This window comes from Pipistrellus kuhlii, unplaced genomic scaffold, assembly GCF_014108245.1.
Source record: "Pipistrellus kuhlii isolate mPipKuh1 unplaced genomic scaffold, mPipKuh1.p scaffold_m20_p_11, whole genome shotgun sequence".
Classification (NCBI taxonomy): domain Eukaryota; kingdom Metazoa; phylum Chordata; class Mammalia; order Chiroptera; family Vespertilionidae; genus Pipistrellus; species Pipistrellus kuhlii.
This window is the reverse complement of record NW_023425416.1, coordinates 23605894-23628324: the sequence shown is the minus strand read 5'-3', so window position 1 is coordinate 23628324 and position 22431 is coordinate 23605894. Positions and strand designations below refer to the sequence as shown.

Genomic DNA, 22431 nt, shown 5'->3' with positions numbered 1-22431 from the left:
AGTTCGAAGCTGGTGCAGAGCCTGGGAAATTTCGGGACAGGAATTGGCCTTTTTAAAAATGTATTTATTGTTGACACTATTACAAATGCCCCCCTTCCTCCCTCTCCGCCCTCCTCCTTGCCCCCCCCCCCCCAGCCTTTGCCACACTATCGTCTGTGTCCACGGGCTATGCGTACATATAATAGTATACCGAGTGGCCAGATTATTATGACCTCTGAACGCATAATAATCTGGCCACTCAATGTATATCCTATATAACAAAAGGCTAAAATGCAAATTGTCCCCTCGACCAGGAGTTCGACCAGCAGGCCGGCCAACCACCCATGTACAAATTCATGCACCTGGCCTCTAAAATATATATATATATATATATATATATATATATATATATATATATATATACATACACACACATACACACACACACACACACACACACACTGAGTGGCCAGGTTATTATGCGTTCAGAGATCATAATAATCTGGCCACTCAGTGTATATTCTTCCGCTAATCTCTTTACCTTCTTTTATGCACCCACCCGCCTCCCCTCTGACAGCTGTCAGTCTGTTCCATGCATCCACGCCTCTGGTTCTATTATGTTCGTCCATTTATTTTGTTCCTTGGATTCCACATGTAAGTGAGCTATGGCATTTGTCTTTCTGTGACTGGCTTGTCTCGGCCTTTTTGTCACGGTCATGAGAAAGCGGCTGCATTTCCAAACACTGTGTCTGTCCTGTTTAATGAAGGGAGAAGGTGAGGGGGCCGCAGGGAGGAGGTGTGGTGGCAGCCTCACCTGTGCCTTCTGCCAGGGAAAGCAAAAGCCTCTGGAGCCCCAGGAAGCTCCCTGTCGTGTCTCATTAGGCCGCAGAACCCACTCTAGCCGCCAGGAAGGCGAAAATGGCAACATTTGCCTTTACGACCCCTACCCTGAAGGCAGCAGAGCAGATCGGCCCTCGTGGCTGTGAACCCCACGTGAGTGGAGATGCACAGACTTACTTCCCCCGCCAGGGCTGTCAGTCTTCTCCTAGGTGTCTTCTTCCTGCCTTCAACCGAGAGGGGATGAGATCAGGAATGGAGTTAGAAAATGAAGCCCTGACGCTTTAGAACAGGAATAGGTATAGCATGTCTGTTTTGTGTTTTATCTAATTTTATCTAGAGATGGGAAGTACCTGTTAATTGCAATATAAAAGTCTCCTGCTTCCAGCCTGGCGTTTTTCACTGTTTGGAGGTTAGATGGGAAAAGAGATGAGAATGGGAGCTGAGCGTTGATTTTAGGAGAGATTTTGAGCCCAAGCTGTGCTGATTGGGGGCCTAGAACTGGAAAGATGGCCTTTCTCATCAGCTTCGCTGACACCTGGAAGCTGAATAGGCTCTAAGAGACGGGTGTTCTCAGTCTGGGCCTGGACATTCTCACAGCAGCCGCCACAAGGTGGTGAGATTCCCTCAAGCTGCTTCCTGAGTCCTCACAGCGACAGAGGGAAGCCAGGGCAGGAAAGGAAGAACATAACAACCCAGCAGCAGCCCTCTCTCCGCCAATGGTGAGTCTAACTGACCACTTGGGCGCTCCCAGAAATAAATCGATGGGGAGAGGTTGAATCATTCAGGCAAGTGGACGTCAGAGGCAAGATCAGGAACTTTGGGTTAATGATGTTAGCAAGGTTTCACGTGTAGTCACAGGCTGATAGGGTTGCCCGGAGATTCGACCATAATAACAAGCATAAAAACAACCTGCTACTTTGAACTATGTTTTTCCAACTTCCACAACAACCCACACGACATGGAAGATGTTTAGACATAGCCCACCACTAGACAACAGTTCCCGACCTTGGGCTTCTCTCTCCTCGGTGTCTCCGCCAAAAGGGAGCTTCTTACGACATCCACAGCCCCAGCCCAAGGGGAGGATTGCAAACCCCCAAACCCTGCCTTCCTTCCCTTTCTCCTTCCTCATCTGACTTCTGAGGTGTTGCCTTTTCTCTGCACCTAAGCTTCCTGCAAAGCCCGGGCTCAGCCCAACATGGTTATGTGGTCTGCTCTGGTTTCCCTTGTGGGTTTTAGCTTCAGAATGCTGAGTTCATTTATTAGCAGCTTCTCTGAACAGGCCATCCCATTCATTTGCTCATTCATCCATTCGTTCATTCATTCACCACTCATCAAACATTTAGTAAGTGCCTTCTGTGTTCTTGTATGTTTTATATGCCCCAGAGAGGCAAAGACAAATAAAATATTGTCCAGTCTTTGAGAATCTTATATACAATACATACCGGCAAACGAACAGGAATGGTAAGTGTGTTATGTGAATGTATGCACAGTGAATGTATGCAGAGTACTACAGTGGCTCAAAGGAAGAAGAGGCCAATTATACAAGGCAAACCAGGAGGTAAATCTTGGGTATTACACATATTGAAATAGTTTCAGTAGAACTTACTGAGATATAAGTTGTATGGTGGTCTGAGTTTGCTGCCTACTCTACGACTATGGGTTTCTTTTCTTTCACTGGAGAACGTTGGTCTGGTTTAGCTCTTGGGTCTCAGGCAGCATTGGATCGAGAGTCCATCTCCAGGTCCAGGGACTATTTTCTCCTGCACGCCCCCTACTGGGGATCAAGCCCACAAACCAAGCAGGTGACCTTGACCTGAATCCAGCCCAGAACCCTTCAGTCCACAGGCCCGATGCTCTATCCACTGAGCCAAACCAGCTAGGGCCAGATCCAGGGACTGTTGGTCAGGCTAAGACAATTATACATTCGTGATGATTATGAGTGAGATTTAAGGAAAATATACCTGGACAGGATGAGAAGGAGCATGAGGGGAGAGGGAGGTGACTTCCAGAAAATACAATCTGGGAAGGGTTCTCCTCCAAGATTTAAGAGAGAGAGAGAGAGGGAGGGAGAGAGAGAGAGAGAGAGAGAGAGAGAGAGAGAGAGAGAGAGAGAGGGAGAGAGAGAGAAATAAAGACTTCCATTGGATGTGAAGATGTTTAGAGCTTCAGCAGTCATCTTGTGACCAGGAGGCCAAAGCCCAAAGAATTGCCCAGAAGCTAACCCAGAACCTTGCCGTCGTTGAGTTGATGAATTAATCATCCCTTGGACTGTGTATCTAAGGACATTTTTTCCCTTGTGTTTTGTTGTGGTAAAATATATAGAACATAAAAGTGACCTCCTGAGCCAGTGTTAAGTGTACCATTCAGAGGCATTAACTACATTCATATCGTTGTGCAACCATTACCACCATCCATTTCCAGAACTCCTTTCATCTTGCAAAACTGAAACTCTGTACCGATCAAACTGTAACTCCTCGGTGCTCTCCTTGCTCAGCCCCTGACAACTACCTTTCCGTCTCTGTCCCTCGGACTGTGACTGCCACAGGAACCTCCTACAAGTGGAACCATACATGTTTGTCTTCTGTGCCTGGGTCACATCTGAATCGGGGAAGAGGAGACACTTTTACTTTGAAATAACAAGTTTTGATTCTTATTCTGCAGCGGACACTTTCACTAAGGGCAGGAGAGAAGTTGAGTCTCAGGAAAGGAAATGGAGGGGGAAATAAAATGGTTTTTACCCTCAGGGTTCTGCTTACGCTGAATCGCTGGCTTCTCCTCCTCCTCCGGACGGCCCTGCTGCTCCAGGTCCTTCCTCGTGGGCTCCTTCGTGTCTCCAGGAGCAGCCTGTGCCCTTCTTGGCTCCCATAAGATTCCCCTGGGATTCTCTTCCGGAGCCAGCGTTTCCCCTTCGGGACTAACCCCTCCGCCAGCCTTTTCACCTTCAAAATGCCATGGAAGCTGCTCAGACGTTTCTCTCACCCTCAGGAATGACTTCCTCTAAGGGCAGGGCTCACCCAAACCCTCCACACCGGGAAAGCTGCCAAGTGGGAGATGGCTCTTCCTAGGATGGCATTGGAGTAGCGTGACTGGGAGGGGGAGGGGGGGTGCCCTGCAGCGGGACCACATCAGGCCCCATCCCAGATATCCTACTTGCTCGCTGCCTGACCCGCGGAAGTCTCCTCCCTTCTGCACTCAGAGACATCATCCCTAAAAGAGGAATTGCAACAACAGCAAAAATAACAGTAAACAGCCATGATATCAGCCGCACACGGGTCCACATAAAGAGTCCGACACAGAGCACATGGCTCTCTCAGTCCATGGCATTATTCGCCCCTGTGCTTTGCCAGAGCATGGAGATACTCTCAGAGAAGGTCCCCTGGGGCCTGCACTGTTGGATTCTCCTTGCTGATGTTTTCCCCACCCTGGGTTTTGCTGTGAAAGGGGGCTCTGGGCCAGCTCTGTAGCCAGTTTCTTTCTAGTTCCACTCAAGTCTCATTTCTCCATCCTCAGGGTTTGGAAAAACACAAGGTCATGATCTACCCAGCCACGCTTCCAGTGTCCTCCCATGGCGCTGAGAAGAGGGCTGAGAGGCGACAGGTTGGTTTCCAGCCTCCCGTGAGTGCAGCCCGCTGTGACTCCAGCCCTCCCTCCTTGGCTGGAGGTGTCCACCAGGTGAGCGAAAGGGTTCTCCAACTCGGGAGCTCTCAGCTATGTCTTTCCATTCTGAAAATCAGTTGGGCCCTGGCCCGGTTCTCACCAGCCAATGGAACATTTCCCTGGGTCTCCTGGTGATGGGCAGACCTGCCCAGACAGAGAAATTCCTTGAGCCCAGAGCAAGCAGCAGGTGGCACAAGGGCATCTTTGCCCAGCATTCCCACTTTCTCTTCAGAGCCATGGTTTCGCCAGTCTCAAGTGACTAGAGGATACAATGGAGTGGGTACGCCATCCAGCTCAAAAACAGGGAGACTGAGAAACAGCTGGAGTCAGACTGGCATCATTCATTGTCCCAGTTCTAACACTCAGGCCTTCAGTGTCTTCCTCAGGCACCAAGCAAATCTGAAAATGTTTTTAATGGAGGAACTGAGAGTTTTAGGATAAAAACTTGCAAATATATATATATATATTTTTTTTGGGGGGGGGGGCACGAGGGCACATCCTTGTTATGGCCATGTTTGCTCTTAAGGTAAAATGTTAAAAGTACATTTTGAATATCCTGAAAACATATTCTGAGTTTTTAAGGTCTCACTTCACCTTCCACCACTGCAACGTGATCGAAACAAAAAAGCACTGATTGGCTTAGAGGGTGTTTGTACAAAGTAATTAAATGAGCAATGCTTAATATGCCAATGGTTCTCTGATGAGGCGATTGGGAAATTGTCATCAATGACCAAGAGGTCCGCTGTGGTCCCTCATGAGTGGGCAGCCCTAGGAGAATGATCTGCATTCCAATACCAGATCTGCACTCAAATCAAATTCCAGAAAGCAAGCATTTTTCTTCTCCTGGCTCACCAGTAGGAAGGTAATAAATAACTGGGGACCATGCGATGCCCGTTTCATTGCCCTGTTAGAGGTGGAAGGGTGCCAATTCAAAACCATGCCATGCAAACCCGCGTTCTGGGACTAGTTTCTAGCTGTAGGACATCGTCTTATGACGGGAGAGAAGCAGTGTTCCCACCTCAGGCACCATGAAGGCAAGCAGCGGGTGAAAATGACTGAATGGGTTAAACGCGGGCAAAGAAAGAGGAAAAGACAGAAGTAGTGAATGGTTGCTCATCAGAGCTGAGGGGGGGGGGGGGTAGCGTTAGGAGAGACGGCCTTTAAGTACATTCATTAATAATTTGAGGAAGGAAGTGAAGTGCAAGTTCGTGCATGATGCAATATTGTTCCGGTTACTAAACATCGTGAAGAAATGAGAGGAACTCTAGACGAGTTTAAAACACAATGTGCAAGGGCAGCGAAGGGAGGGAGGTGTGACCGCCTTCTTGTGATTGTGCTGTGAGTAAGTATTATTAGTCTCTATAAGATTTTATTTCCCAAATATTTTACATGAAGGAAACACTGACTCTGCCAAAGATCCCTGCAATCAGCCCAGCATCAGTAGAAGAAGAATACTGTCCTTAAATGTCTAATCAAAGTCAGAGCAATTACGAATCATTGTAGATGAAGAAAAATGGGCTTTTAGTGAAACTGTATGATAATTCTGAGACGTGCAATAGGAAGGCTGCTTGAGAGGGGAAAAAGAGGAGGATGCACTTCATGTAAAATTGTTTTCATATCTCTAGTGATAATTTCTTCTTTTTTAATATATATTTTATTGATTTTTTTACAGAGAGGAAGGGAGAGGGATAGAGAGTTAGAAACATCGATCCGCTGCCTCTTGCACACCCCCTACTGGGGATTTGCCCGCAATCAAGGTACATGCCCTTGACTGGAATCAAACCTGAGACCCTTCAGTCCACAGGTCTAGGCTCTATCCACTGAGCCAAACCGGGTAGGGCGACAATTTTATTAATAGAGCTATGGACTTAGAGTTAAAATAGTGAAAAGGAAGAGAAACTAGGAGAATCTGGTATAGATATTGATATTTTAAAGAAGGGAACAAAACTTTAAAAACTAGCTTTTAACTTCAAATTACAGAATAGCGTTCAAGTTTCCCATTTAACCATTTGGACGGCTGTGCTAATGAATAATAATACAAATCAGAATTTTCAAAGCAGGAAAACTTCATGTCGGCCTAGTGGAGGAAGTAGATGAGCAACTCTGATTGGGTCCATGTATTCAACAGATATTTTTTTGAGGGAGTTAAAAACACGAAGCTAGGAGAAGAGAAGAACACGTACACAGGCCCATCATACCCCGTGGAAAGAGCTCAGCGTCACAGAGAGGTACAGAGAAGAACTCTGTCTGGGAGAGAAGGAGACAGATGGCTGAGGCAACACTTGGCCAGGCAGGAAGGAGATGGTCACTAAACAGAGTCAGGCCCGAGAGAAAAGTGACTCAGTGTGGCTGGTGGTAAGAGGAGTTAGGTAGGCCGGGTCCATTTCCGACAGAGGACATTTGCCTGAGGGGTTTTAATTTTCCTCTGCTGTCATTCCTAGCACTCCTCATGACCTGCCTTGGAGCTGACTGGCTGGCTCCAGGGATGAATCAAGCCATCGACGTTCTCTTGGGCTGACAAGTGACAAGCTCCAATTTTTGTTTGAGGAGGATTAGCTTAAGTGGTGTGTGGGAGGATGGGAGACCTCTTAGAGAGGAGCATGAGGCGGTGTTGACTGAGCGAATCCTACTACATGCCCAGCATTCCATCAGACGCTCCACACACACACAGCTCAGAACAACTCCTTGAATGCTCAGAACAACTCCTTGGAGAAGGGAGAGTGAGAATAGCATTTCCATTTTATTGTAAAAAAAAAAATAAAAAAAAAAAATCAGGTTCAGAAAGGCGGAGTAACTTGCCCAAATGTTGCACGTGTAAAAGTGGTAGAATTAGGCTCCCACCCAAGTCGGCCTGTCTCATAAGCTCATGTCTTTTTAAAAAACAAACAAACACTGTAACATATCGGAACTATTCAAATGGCGAGGATTTTAACAAGGACAATGACCGAATGGGAAGGAAGGGAAAGGAGAGAGGAGATTTTGGCAGAGTCAGAAGGATGTGGCAACTGAAAACATATGGTGACAAGGGATTAAAAAAAAAAAAAAAAAACAGTCCAAGTTTTTAGCCCAGATAACAGAATATGGCTGTGAGCTCAGCCTTTGGAAAGAAAAATAAGAAATCAAGTTTTGGACTTATTGTTCGAAATGACAGCAAAACGCCCACATAAGAGGAGGTAAGTTGACTTTCTCCAACATGTGTAAAACCCATATCGAGATGACCAGCAACACACCCAAAACCTGGAAGTGGCACTCCTTGGCCAGACACCTACTGAGGAGAGCCTCTGGGGTTGTCCGGCCTCCGCTCAGTGGCTTCTTTTCCTTGTCACGTTTCTGCCTCTCCTGGCTTGTATTCATATTCAGTTCACCCCGCAGGGCATTTCCCAGGAAGGCCCCCCTCCGCGCCCCCCCCCCCCCCATTTCCTCATCTCTGTTCTTTCCTCCCAGTGCCTCTGTCCCTTTCTGTCTCCCCGTAGACCGAGCTGCTGGAAGGCGGGGACTCCCTTCACCTTGGCCCGATGTGCAGTCTCGGAGGCTATCACTAAGTCTGCCTCTCAAAAAATAATAATAATAATAATAATTTGTTGACAGACTGACTGCTTCCTATTGTTGCCCTGGAAAACAAATACCCTGCCCAGGTTAAGTCACAGTTTCTTCCTTCTTCGGGCAAAGCAGGGCACAACCTCAAGACCAGGAAATCACCTTCTCATCACATACCAGGCTATTATTCATGCAGTTTACTCACTGTATAGAGTTCCCTTGAAATAAAGCTGACAACCAGTCAAAAGATGGACAAATTTCCTAGTGCCAATCAACTTTTTAACAAGCCCACCCACTTTGCGGGGGAGGTTTTGGAGAAGCGGGGAGGGAGGCAGAGACACCCAACCCTTCTCCCTTCTGTTTCCGAAACACACCAGTGGTGGTAAAGGCTCCAGAATTTCTCTGCGGGTGGGTGTCAGGCACTGTCCTCATGTGCTAATGGGGACTATGGTCCTTTTTTTTTTTTTTTTTTTTTTTTGTACCAGCTTTTGCAAAGCAGTTTTATTAAAAAAAATAAATAAGGATGTGTGTGTAGTGTGTGATAGGAGGTGGGGGAAACCTAGGGATATGATTGAGGGACTCTCTAATGCACCTCTTGCTCCTTTTGAATATGGGGGTTTTGAGGTCCACCGGCCTGTCTGATTGCATCCTATTCCCGGGGCAGTTAGGAGAGGGAAGTCCGCGGGTGCAGAGCGCACTTCCCGGGGGGGACTTGGGGGTGTCGGGAGGGCCGGCGTCCTCTCTAAGCGGGTTTCAAGGCTGCTCACAGCCCGGACTTGGGAGCCGCGCTTGGCCGGCGCCTCGGCTCTTATGGGGCAAAGAGCAGGAAAGCCGGGAGCGCGGCTCCCGCGGGGGCAGCGGCCGGGCTCGGTCGGGGTAGGACGGCAGGGACTGCGCGGACCAGGCGGGGCGGGGCGGGGCCGCAGGGGGCGGGGCGAGCCGTCGGGGGGCGGGGCCGGGCGCGCGGCGCCCTCACTCGGCCGCTGGGCTCCGCCTCGCCGGCTACGCAGGCGGCGGGGCTGCGGCACGGGCCGGGCTGCACCATGGCGGCGGCGGCGGCGGCGCCTGATGCTGTGGCGGCTTCCGAGGCGCCGGCGGCGACTGCGACGGCCGAGCCCGAGGCCGGGGACGAGGACAATCGCGAGGTCCGAGTGCTGCAGAGTCTGCGGGGCAAGATCTGTAAGCGGGGGCCGGGCTGACGGGACCCGCCCAGCGGCGGCGGCGGCCGCGGGGCTGAGGGGGCGGCGGGCGCGCGGAGGTGCTGGCGCGGCGCTGCGCGGAGGTCGCGGGGCCGGGAGGGGACCGGGCGGGGGCCCGGGCGGGACGCGCGGTGAGGGGAAGGGAGGCTGGGAGGGGGGTGTGGTGGGGGAGGCGGCGTGGGCTCGGCTGCCCGGTCCGGACGGCGCGGAGCGTCGGGGATCCGTCGGGGAGGGGGGGGGAGGTGCCTGGGCAGCGCCCGCGTGAGGGGCTCGGCCCGGGGGCGCGGCCTGGGCGCGGGGACGCCCCGGCTCCGGGCGCGGCCGGGGGCGAGGGCCGGGGGCGTGAGGCGCTTCCGGCCGCCCGGAGACGCGGGCCTGCGGGCGGTGCGGGCGCCCGGAGCTGCCCGGAGGTGGGAGCCGGGCGGTGATTACCGGGAGGCGCGGCCGGAGGGAGGGGGGAGGAGGAGGAGGGCGGGGACGCGGGGCTGGCCCGAGGGGAGGGGGCTGCCCGCTTCCTGGGCTCGGGAGCCGGGGTCTGAGGTTGGGAGAGGCGCCCTGACCGGGAGGGCCCGGGCCGCCGCCGCGGGGCTCCCGGGGCCGCCGCCCGGGGCGGGGAGGGGCGGGCGGACACCTGTGCTCGCCCGGCGCGGCGGCGGCGGGGACTTGAGTCGGAGGCGGCGTGGCTGACAGTGAGTCGGGCAGGATGTAGTGGCTTCCTGTGAACAGGTCTCAAAACACACTCCTCCAGCCAGCACTTAACCCACTTAATTCATTTCCTCCTCGTGCATTTAATTACTCCTGTGAACGAGCCCTGCGAGCTGACTTAATAACAATTTTTTTTTTTTTTTTTTTTTTTTTTTTTTTGCTCAGAGGCTCTGAGCGTTATTACCACGGAAAGACTCTATGGAGGCCAGTCGTTTGGACGTTTATTTTGGAAATAAAACAACCCTTTGGCGTCAGATTGCTTTTTTTTTTTTCTTTCTTATTCTTCACAGGGTTATATGCAGAGGAAACACTTTTTTTCCCTATTTGTCATTTATATCAGTAAACCTTTTTTTTTTTTTTTTTTTTTTTGCCTTTGTCAGAGGTCACATCTTCTTTATTCCGTATTCTCAAATGCAACGTGCTTCGTGGAAATAACCCTGAGTTAGGAGGAGTACTTGCTCCTTTGTATGGAGGAGAGCGAATTACATTAAAATGGCAAACAATACTCTTCCTACACAGGATGTAAATTTTTCCTCTTTCTGAATAAGGAGTAGTATTAATGGAGCTTGGATTCTCCCACTTGCCTCTTTTCAAGTTGCTCTCCCGTGGCAAGTATTTCTGATTTTATTAAATCTCAGTGGCGGATATGTTAAACTTTCCCACCTTTTTATTCACACAAGTACAGTTTTTAAAACCAGGACAATGACACCAGAAAAGTAGATCTTGTCTGTAACCTTTCCAAATTGAAGTTACCTTTTAGGGTATAAACTCATACAATTTAATATTTGGGGAAATTATAAGTGGGCCAGAGTTTCCCTCTCCATCTAATTTTCCCAGGTTTTTTTTTTACTCCTTTATGTTTTATTGTCACTTGGAGGTGCTAGGCATTCTCCATAGGAGCCTCACTGATTTACATGGCTGCAGGTTACACCATGGAATTGAGGGTTGGGCTCTTTCCAGAGTTCACCTGCCCCCGTACTTTCACCTGCTCCGCTCCACGGCAAAGATATCACAGCAAGAGATACCACTGTAAGTGTACTTGGGCCAACACGTAAAAAAAAACAAAAAAAAACCCCACAAGTTCACTTCTATGGTTTAAGCAACCCCACTACCCAGATGTGAAGATTCATCATCCAGTTGCTAGGAATATTATTACTTTAACTGTAGTCAGAATATTCTGTTAATCTCAGTCAGTTTCTTGCTTTTTTAATTGCTGAGTTTATAGCTCAGATCATAGAGTGTCTGCTTCATAGGAAAAAAAAATTATCAGGACACATATATGAAGTTTCTCTCCCCCCCCACCCCCCTCACCATTTCTTGGCCCTCCTTTTAGCTGGTGTAATCCAGAGTTGGTTGACCTTGAGAACACTGAAGAGATGCAGTTTTCTGTTTCCCTGAAACTGACATGTGGGTTTTGCACGGTGGGGGTTGGGGGATGGAAGAGTCACTAGCAGGTGCTAAAGTCACAGAAATGGGATGAGGGTGGTTGTGACGCTGAAGATATTAAGCATCTTGGGGAATCATGTCAGCTTCCCTTTTCATCGTACTGGGCGCTCGGAGGAAAGCCTGATAGTGCCCACCAGCCTGGAGATGTGCTGGCAGATTCCGAACTGCTGATTGAGAGTCTGATCTGGAGAATTAGAGGCCCATAACGCTGAAAGGGGAGCCCAAGAGGAAATGTCCTTTTTCCTAAACTGGGGTAGGACCCTTCATCTCCAGATCATATCAGTAAAAAAGTGAGGATGGGTGTGTGTGTGTGTGTGTGTGTGTGTGTGTGTGTATATATATATATATATATATATATATATATATATATATTTATTATTATTATTATTATTATTTTAAAAATATATTTTATTGATTTTTTACAGAGAGGAATGGAGAGAGATAGAGAGCTAGAAACGTCGATGAGAGAGAAACATCGACCAGCTGCCTCTTGTACACCCCCTACTGGGGATGTGCCCGCAACCAATGTACATGCCCTTGACCGGAATCGAACCTGGGACCTTTTAGTCCACAGACCGACGCTCTACCACTGAGCCAAACCGGTTTCGGCTTATTTTTATTATTATTTATTATTATTATTATTATTTTAAAGTTCTAAAGCTAACAGTCTATAGCCTTTTCTAGGGGTTTCATTCCAGTGTTTCTTAATTTTCTCATATACTTTAAAAGGTGAAATATTCGGTTGGCAGATGGAAAAACCATTTTGTGGTGTCAAGTTTCAAAGATCAACATTAGCAAATACAGTGTTGCTGACAATATTTTGTCTTACAGGCTGATCCCAGATTCCCCGAGGTCCTTTTAGTGCCCTAGGAAACCATGGCCGTTCCAAATGGTCTGCTTGGTTAATATTCAAGAGGCAGGTTTGGTTGTTGGATGTCCTGCAGTTGTCATGTGAACCCTTGAAAGAAATGGTTACTTCAGACTCCATCCTTTGGTCTGAACTCCTGTACAATGAGTGGCAGATATGCTGGTGCAGAGGAAGCAATTTTGCATTGCTCCCAAAAATAACACAAACCCACACATAAGCAAAAGAAGGGAATTGGGGCTTTCTCCTTTATACTTTCAGGCTTTGTGCTGTTATTTTATGTTGTCCTTTTGTTTACTGCTTTTTGTTAAGTTTGTTCTTGTCTAATTAAATTGGATTGTAAAACTTTTCTGAAAGAGCCCATGCCACCTCATTCATGGGTTTATCTGCTCAAGAGAGACCAGATTTATAAAGGAGCCGAATTTGAGGATTTGTGTGAACATTGAGACGTGTTGTATGGTATCAAATTTGGGAACATGACGTGTCCCAAAACTTATTTGGTTTCCCTGACATCTTCAGATGAAGAATGACCTAGGCCATTTGGCCTAGAAGGATCTGTAGGGTATGCTGGAATATAGATGGATACTTGGTCAGGTTAGTCACTTAATTTCCAACCTTTGTTAATCTCTGTGTGCCTCTATTCTCATGGGTAAAATGGGGATAGTAAAAACATCTCTCACAGGATTGATTTGAGGATTAAATAAATCCTATACCCCCAGAATCTGGGGCAGATTCTCGAATAAGGAGTCAAGTAGGAGATAAAAATTAATCTTTACTTGATGTTCTTACCCAACATGCGCTGGCATTAGTTGGTGTGCGAAGCTGATTAAAATCATAAGAGACCTGTATTTTGTTTCTATTTTGTTAATTATTATTCATGTGATGACTTCAGGCAGCTCACTTAACGTTTGAGCTTATCTTCCTCATCTTTAAAATGGGAATAATGCTACATGCACATGTTGTTCCCACTGCCTGGAATGTTTTCTCCTTTTTTCCACCCTATATATTTATGTCTGAGAACTGCTCATCCTTCAAAAGCCTGCTCCATGTCATCTCCATGTCATGTCTCTTCTCTGGGGTACTGTCAGACCCCCGTTCCTGGAGAGAAAGTGTTAAGACTGTATTGCAGAGAAATCAAAATTCCTTGTCCTTATTATTTAACACATTTCATAAAAATTATTATCTTTGTTAGACTGTGAGCTCTTCCAAGGTAGAATTTATTCTTACTCATTTTTTATAAAAAACTATCCCAGTGTCAGCATGGTGCCTAGAACAGAATAGGCCTTTAGAAAATGGCCTGCCTCTCACTGTGTTTTCCTGAGGAGGATTTGAAACACAAGATAGGAAAGTGTTTTGTAAATTTTAAACTAAACAAAAAGAAGAGATGGTAGTATTAAGTGCCATCTGAGTTTAGGCTTGAACTGTTGCCAAAGTTGCCTCATCAGGAAAAGGATTAAATTTTTCTAAATGCTTTGATTGCTCATTATTAGTGGATTTGAATATTGTTACCTGACAGTATTCAAATCCATGATTGTTACTAATTGGTCCTGAGTCTAGTAAAGAAAAATCTCACAATCACACCTTACCCATTAAATATTTTTATTTGTCATGGCAAGTTTGAGAGATTTTTGGTAATAAAATATAAATCAAAACATTTTATTGACCATACAATACAATTGAGAGGTAGAGATTAAAAAGACTTTATTCATTCTAAGAATTCATTATTATCAGATATTTGAAAAGAGATGTTATTGAATAAATTAATAGAGGAAAAGATTTAAAAAGGGTTGGTTCATGGTAAGAATTTATTATTGTCAGAAACTTGAAATGAGATGAGTTATTCAGAATGAAGGAAGAATCCATCTTTCAGAGGGATAGAAATGAGAGAAAGGGGCTCTTTGTAAAAGTTCACAGAGCAGTCTGCTAATCATTTGCTCTGCGGAAGACAGGAGGTAAACCTCAATGAGTTCATAGATTTTCTTAGTGTGTTTTTTTTTTAACTTAGAACTCTTTGAGTAGACTCTAAGAGACTGTGGAACTAACCTAGCTGAAATAAAACTATCATTTTATCCTTTAATCATAGATGCTAATCCTATTTCCTAGTTAAGTTCTCTATGAAATTATTTGACAATATCAAATTACATGTTTTATGTATTAATGAAGTTTTATGCTCTAACAGTTTTATTGTATAGCCATTGATTAAGGTATATTAAGAAACCTTTTATGTATAGTAACCAATTCCTATTATATAGATTTAGTTTTATTTTTATTTTATTTTTATTTTTTAATATATTTTATTGATTTTGTACAGAGAGGAAGGGAGAGAGATAGAGAGCCAGAAACATCGATGAGAGAGAGTCATCAATCAGCTGCCTCCTGCACACCCCCTACTGGGGCTATGCCGGCAGCCAAGGTACATGCCCTTGACCGGAATCGAACCCAGGTCCCTTCAGTCCCCAAGCCGACGCTCTATCCATTGAGCCAAACCGGTCTCGGCTATAGATTTAGTTTTAAATATCCTAAATCTCTATAAAGTTATACCAGTACACATCAGTGAATAATAATTGACAAATTTTTATTAAAAGCATGTTTCTAAGAATATCATTAATGGCAGAATGACTTCGGAAAAATTCTTTAACTTTGCTGAGTCCCCATTTTCTTGTAAAATGAGAAATTTGGATATGGTCTTTAAGATCCCTATTAACACCTAGTCTTCAATTATTTCTTTTAAACTTGACCCATTTACTTTAAGACAATGCATCAGATGCTTTTACTTTAATGCTTAAATTTATTTAGTATGCCTTTTTGGCATAAGATACACTATTTAAAAAATATCTAAGTTTATTAGATCAGATTGTTTGAATCCTAAAATATTTTTTTCTGTGAATGTTAATTACTTTATTCAGCAGTACTTAATACATATCTGGATTGTAGGGCACTAGCTCGTTGGACTGTAAATTGGACCTCGGCTGTGAATGGAATGAAAACGTTCCTTACTAGTTTATCCTAAAGTGTAACTAAGCAATAGGTGCTTTTTAGACCCCTGTATTAGAGAATTATAGAAGTTTAGGGCTGGAAGATAGAGAACGTCTTTTGTTTTGTCCCCTCATTTTACAAATAAAATTGAAAGAGAGTTCACACAGTTTATGACCTATGTACACTAGTTCACTAGTATTATCAAAGTTCTTTTTAACATGCTATTGATACATAGGGTGAATTCATTAGTACTAATGTTGCAGATGTACTGCATTAAATATATGAAGATGGCTCTGCCCATCTAGTGATATATCCAGTGGTAATAGATTTTCGTGTTATCAACACACTCTCTCATCTGTTTCTTTTTAAGAATTTTGTGAAGTGGTTAGGATTAGTGATGAGACAGACTATGATTGTAACTTGAGTGGAGATTGAGCCTGGATGCTTCCCTGTTGGTGTCATGCTGTAACTCAGCTGTTTTTAGTCCTGACTGCCCATCAGCATCACCTGTGAATTTAAATTCTGATGTCCATGCTCTACTCCGGACCTACTGAATCAGAATTTCTGGAGTAGTACCTGGACATCTGTAGGTTTTTCCACAGAGGGTGCTAATGGGCAGCTAGGATGGCAAACCCCTGCTTTTGCCAATTGAACAGACTAGCCACAAATTACCTGAGTGGCAGCAACCTGCTGTGTGCATGACCATTCAAAGGGGACCAATAGAAAGTTTGGTGTGATCACAAGGAGGTTGCAATTTATTGGTGGCGACCAGGCTGGTAGGGGAGGGCAGTTAGAGGTGACAGGGCCGGCAGGGGAGGAAAGTTAGGGATACCAGGCCAGCAGGGGAGGTTAGTTAGGGGCAATCAGGCTGGCAGGGGAGTGGTTAGGGGATGATCAGGCTGGCAGGCAGAAGAGGCTAAAGGCAGGCAGGCAGGCAGGCAAGCAGGCAAGCAGTTGGGAGCCAGCAGTCCTGGATTGTGAGAGGGATCCTAGATTGGAGAGGGTGCAGGCTGGGCTGAGGGACACTCCCCCACCATGCACAAATTTTGTTCACCAGGCCTCTAGTTTTTAATATGAGTGTATGTGCCTATCAGTAGGATAAATTCCTAGATTTTATGAATTCAATTGATGAATTGAATGGTATGTACATTTTATGTGTAAAGACAATACCAAGCTGCTTTTCTGGGAAACTATAGCAATTTATGCTCCTTTCAGCAGTGTATGAATGCCTATTTCTTTATACCCACATAATGTGAATTTTATTTTATTTTTTATTTATTTTGTTTTTTTTTAAATTTTTTATTAAATTATTATCTCTGTACATATACCATTGCTCCCCCGACCCCCATAATGTGTATTTTAAAACTAATTGATCTTCACTAGTCTGTAAGATGAAATGTCTAGTTTGTAGTTGTAATTTGTGGTCAAGGATCACTTCATTTTTTTTATTTGCTTCATATTTTTAAGAACTATTATTCCATTTTTTTGTGAACTTGCCTATTTCTTTTGTCCTTTTTTTCTACTGGCTTATTATTTTTACTGGTTGTGGGAAAGCTTTATGCAATAAGGAAGTTATCTTTTTTTTTTTTAATGGAAAACTTTGATGCCTGTAATCAAAGAGAACTTGATTGTGAGATCAGTGAGGGCAATCAGTTGTTGTTTTCACCTACTTATGTAATTTCTGATATTAGAATAGAGATGGAGAAAGAACTATTTAAGGAAAGGTAAGTGTAGACTTATAAACTGGAATTAAAAGATAAACAATAGCTTGGGAGAAAATATTTGCAGCAAATCCTATAGGCAAAAAGAAAACATATAACACTTATTATGTGCCAGCCACTTTTAACAGACTTTAAGCATATTAACATACTTAATCCTATAAGAACAGTCATTGTCCATATTTTGCAGATGAAGAAACTGAAGCTCAGAATATCTAAACTAAGTAACTTGACCAAGATCAGACAGTTAGAGTTGTAACGGTTAATCACACTGGGCAGGCCGGCTTTATAGTCCATCCTGTTACTCTGAACCTTCTATGCTATACTGCATCTGTCTTTGTTAGTGTCCATGATATAAAAAGTTCATGCAAACTTTAAAAAGGAAAAGGCCATTAGAAAAATAAAGGATATGAGTAGGCATTGCACAGAAAAGAAGATAAAAAGTTTAGGAAACAGGAAAATACTGGTGAGATTTAACAGAATTTAACCAAGAAAATACAAATTTTAAAAAGTCACTCGTTTGTGAAACCAAAACTTTGTTAATTTCAGTTTTTGGTAAGGATTTAGGGATAAGGTACTTTCCTCACTGTTGCTGTAAATTTAAGTGGTAAAATAGTGTTGAAGAGCATTTTGAAAGTATCTGTTAAAATTTGAATGTATATATCCTATGCATTTCTATGTCTGCATATCTACTTTACAGAAACCCTTGTACATTTGCAGAAGAGGCATATACAGAGATGTTTAATATTGCCTTGTTGATAAAACAAAGCAATTAGAGACGACTTAAGTGTCCATCAGTAGAAAATAGCTAAATAATATATTCACAAATATCTTTTATAGTAGCTAAAAAAAAAAATAAAAAAAAAATGGGTGTATCCATAGTAAGAAAGGAAACAACTTTGACATATTGTTGAGTTAAAGCAATTTGTCAGAATAATATTATAGTATCATGTGTTTTGTTTTTCTATATGTATAGGAGAATTGCACAGAAAGAGGTTTTAAAAGAAGTACAACATTGATTACCTCAGTGGCAGACAAAGAGAAATTAGCTATAGTGTGTATTTGTGTATTAGTTGTGTTATAAAAAATGACCATTTGTATAAATGAATTTGATACATATTAAGCTGTGAGAGCTTCTCTTGCTCTACTGTTGAAGAATATCCTATCTGCAAAAATAATGATAACCAAGTGTTAAGCTTCCTAACATTTTGAGTGCACATAGAAATAGAGTCAACTTTCCTGTCAAGATTTGGGGTAACTTTATTTCCTATATTTTGCCTATTTTCACCATTTGTGTTTAAAAAGTTGACTAAAAAGCCAATGTTTTGTTTCAGAGAAATGGAGTAAAAAGAATAACCTTGATCCTTTAAAATATTAAAACACTTGTGTGAATGCTTTAATTTGGACAATCTTTTTTTTTTTTTTTTTTTTAATATGTTTTACTGATTTTTGTACAGAGAGGAAGGAAGAGAGATAGTCCTACTGGGGATGTGCCCACAACCAAGGTACATGCCCTTGACCGGAATCGAACCCAGGGCCCTTCAGTTCCCAAGCCGATGCTCTATCCATTGAGCCAAACTGGTCGCGGCGTAATTTGGACAATCTTATGTTAGGTAACATTTCCTTAGGATGAGGAAATGAACTAACATTTATTGGGTATTTACTTTTTTCTAGGTACTATGTTACGCTACTTTTGCAAATTGTTTCATTTAATCCAATTTTGTGAAGAAGAGTGTTACTATTCCTCTTTTAGTGAAGAAGAAGCAGACAGAAAGATTGTTTGTTCAGGATTTATAGCTACAGAGCCGGGTTTTCAGAAGGCCTTTAAGTTATCAAAAATCCATATTATTTTCTCTACCAAGTTGCCTATCAGATGGTATATTGGAAAGAACTGATGAGAACATTTCTCTTGTCAAGAAGTTGACCGTTATCCCTTAATTGGTTGTGGTCTAACTTAAAGGATAGTAAATAAATTAGAATGCTGGAATGCTATATCTTTAGTACTGTTTTAGAGATTGACATGCATACAAAATGTTACTTTTCTTTCTGCCTATCTTCATATGGATTTGTCTTGTTAGAACACACATACACACAGAGACACGCATACACTTATACACCTTTTTTATATCTAGGTACCACTTTTTTTTTTTTTTTTTTTTTTTTTTTTTAAGCACTAGGTCCTAATGAGTCCCCATTTGGCTTTGGCTCCCTGGATGCTGTTACCAGAAATTGCAGCCGTATTCCACATATGGCCTGCCCATGGACCCTTAGTTCTGCCACCACCTGGCTTTTGTTTGCTTGCCCTGTAAGGCCCTCTTGGTCAGTTTAGGAGCCTTGCTAAACTTCACATAGCTACAGGAACCTTTGGCTAATCTGTCCCAGGAGAGATTCTTACCATATGTGCTTCAGAATTTGGTTGCCTGTGAGAAGGGGGCTGTAGGAAGTTTAAGGATCAGCACATGTTCAAAACTGAAATAGGAAGTGGGCAAGGCAAACAAACCACAGGAAGATCCTGCCTGCATCTTGGTGACGTATCTGTATAACCCATGGACGCTTCCTGGCAGTACCTTGTGAAACTTGCCTTTTCATGTACACAGGTTTCCTAACTTCTTGTTCTGTACTAAGCTTCAGTCAAAGGTGATTAATACAATAGCAATATAGATAACTGTGCAATTATTGTGCACATGACATATATGAAAGAACTGGCCCCTAACTATGTTCTGTAGACTTTCCCACTGAGAAGTTGCATCTTATCTAGTACAGTAGGACATTTTTAAGGAGTTGCTGTAACTTATGCTCTAATTTTGACTTTATGTATTGTTAAGAATTGTACTTATTGTTCAGGTTTTATAGCCATAAAACAGTTCTTTGACACTGAGTTTAGGCCAACCACCTAAATTATGTTGGATTCCTAGAGTCCTTTACCCATTCAGGTTCTTGCTCTGTGGTATTACCTTGATTTTAGGCAACTTGATGATTGCATGGTACCTATTTCCATGATGGAATAGGTATTGTTATGATTTAGTAAGGGGTGCATATTTGCAGTTTTTACTCAAAACCATGTTGCTGTGTCTTTTATTATTAAATAGAAACCAGAAATAATATGTGTGTGTGTGTGTGTGTGTGTGTGTGTGTGTGTGTGTGTTAACTCTCCCAATTTCTAGATGTTGGCTGCATATTTTTTTTTTTTTTTTAATATTATGTAGGCCAAGCAAATCTCTGGCTACCTAACCCCCATTTTCTGTCCTCTAAAATAATTCAAGTCCCTCATTTTAGAGATTTGGAGCCTGAGTTATAGAAAGGCCAGGTGTTTTTCTACATATTTCTTAAAATAGAAGTGCATTACTTCTGAAATAAGAATCTAATTTTAAAAAAATAAATGAGCTCTTCTGGTGTATCCAGTTATTAAATAACAAATTATCTTCAGTTAGGACTAAATGGCTTGGGTAAAGGGAATTTTTACAGATGCTAATTTTTAGGAATCTCTAACCAAGGAAGGGTACTACTGCTTACTATTTACTGAGTGCTCACTCTGTTTACATATTGTGGTAAGTGCTTTACCTCAGTTAATGCTCACAGCAACCCTATAACATTATAGTTACCCCTTTTTATAGAAGAGTTTGAGATTAAAGACAAAGCTTATATTGAAACTCAAATCTCTGTCTCCAAAATGAATTCATGTAACTTGCTATGCTTTACCAATACTGAATGTTTTCAGAATTATATGCCCCTTTTATTGCAAAAATTTCAATTAAACTTTATAAGAAAATTTGAAAGACCTTATGATATGTTACCATTACTTAGGATTGTCTTGTTTATGTATAAATAGTAGCCCTGCACACAAATCTGTGTGCCAGTAGCTCTGCTGCTCTTCTGTAGCTTCCTTCCCCCGTCCCCCCTCATAGCTTGCTGCCCTGCCCTCTCCTGTAGTTCTCCGCAGGTCACTTGTAGCTTGCTGCCCCACCCTCCTGCTGATCCATGATCTGGTCGTTATGCAGTCGGTGGTCATGCTTTACGTTGTAATGACTATTTGTATATTACATCTTTATTTTATAGGATCAGAGAGCATAACAGTTATCTAATTTAATTTAGAGTAAAATTTTAATTTTTGCTTCATACTTCGCTTCTTTGTGTGTGTGTGTGTGTGTGAATTTAAATAATAAAGTGTGCATGTTTTTGTATCTTTTCTCCACCTAAGTTCCATTCCTCTGTTTAAGTTGATATTCCTGTTACTAGAAAATCATCTCCTGAGTCACTTAAGCCAAGTTATTCTACCTCTGTAGTATCTCTTCCATTTTTCTTTTCCTTCCATTGCCCATACATTACTTTAGTTTAGGCCACTTAACTGTCAGATTTCCCTGAAGCATAGTCTTGATCAGTGACCTTTGTTGCTTATTGAATGCAGTTAAAACTCTTTAGATTGGCATTTCAGGACCTGTTTGATTTCACTCTTCCTTCCTCTACAATCTTATTCCTTCTCGTTCCCCTTTTAGTTCCCTTTATGCTTTAACCAATTTGTACTATTCACTGCCACCTTGAAGGTGCTCCTGCTGTTTCCAACTCCAGACTGTTTCCTCTTACTTCTGTAATATTATCCCTCCATCCTTAGTGTCTATACTTTGGGGGGTGGGGAACCAGTTGGAAGAAGTTATGTGAAATTAAGTGAAGTAATGTATATGAAGTCCCTAAAAAAGAAAAAAATCTATGTGTAGTACATGTATTAACTTATTCAGTAAAGGGTAGCTGTTTTTACGATTTAGCTTTCCTCTCACATCAATCTTTGTCTTTATGGTTATCTTGTCCAGGATTCTGGCCCTTTGCAATATCTCTTGGTGTTTAATTTAATCCTACTGAGCTCTGTCTTGGCTCTTATCCCTGTTCTTAAGTTATCCTTTGAATAGACATGGGCATACAGGATCTCTTAGGGTAATTTCAGAAAGGAATACCTGTCTATGCTTCTCAGCACTTCTCTATTCAGAAAGACATTAAGAGTAATAGAAAGACTAAGCTTTGTAGTTTGATTTTTGTCAAATCATCTTACCAGATATGTAAATTAATTTTTAAAAATTTATAAAAAGGAATGGTAATACCTCTCAAGGTTTTTTTTATAGATCTAATGAGATATTTGAGAAAATGTTTAGCACTAATCTTGGAGTACAGTATTCAGCTACTTGATAAATGTTTATTTTCTTTTCTTATTCCAGTAGTGTCTTTCTTTAGGCTACACAGAAACATACATACAAACCTATACATATAAATGCATGCATATATTTCCCCAAAAACATACACAAAAACACATATGTGCATATTAGAACACATCCAAAAGCTTATATACCAGAATCTGTACCCCGTAGCCTGATAACTTGAAATTCTAGTCCTAGGTAAAATTTATATGGTAGTTCTATATTTACTATCTGGCGACCTTTACAAAGAATCATTGATCTTGTACACAGAAAGTTGGCCTTGTTTCTGTTTCTGTTCATCTGTTATCAGTTTTGATTCCCTGTGG

General features: G+C 42.9%; 1 protein-coding gene across 3 annotated transcripts in view; it reads left to right on the top strand.

Annotated features, from left to right (window-relative positions):
• The first annotated feature begins 9003 nt into the window (after positions 1-9003).
• The window catches only part of RASA2 (RAS p21 protein activator 2), a 115532-nt gene continuing 102104 nt past the window's right edge, over positions 9004-22431 (top strand). For all 3 annotated transcript variants that reach the window (XM_036431268.2, XM_045579224.1, XM_036431267.2), the window contains exon 1: positions 9004-9192. In XM_036431268.2, coding sequence (XP_036287161.1) covers positions 9057-9192 — 136 coding nt within the window. In that variant the 5' untranslated portion in view covers positions 9004-9056. The remainder of the gene's footprint in view (positions 9193-22431) is intronic.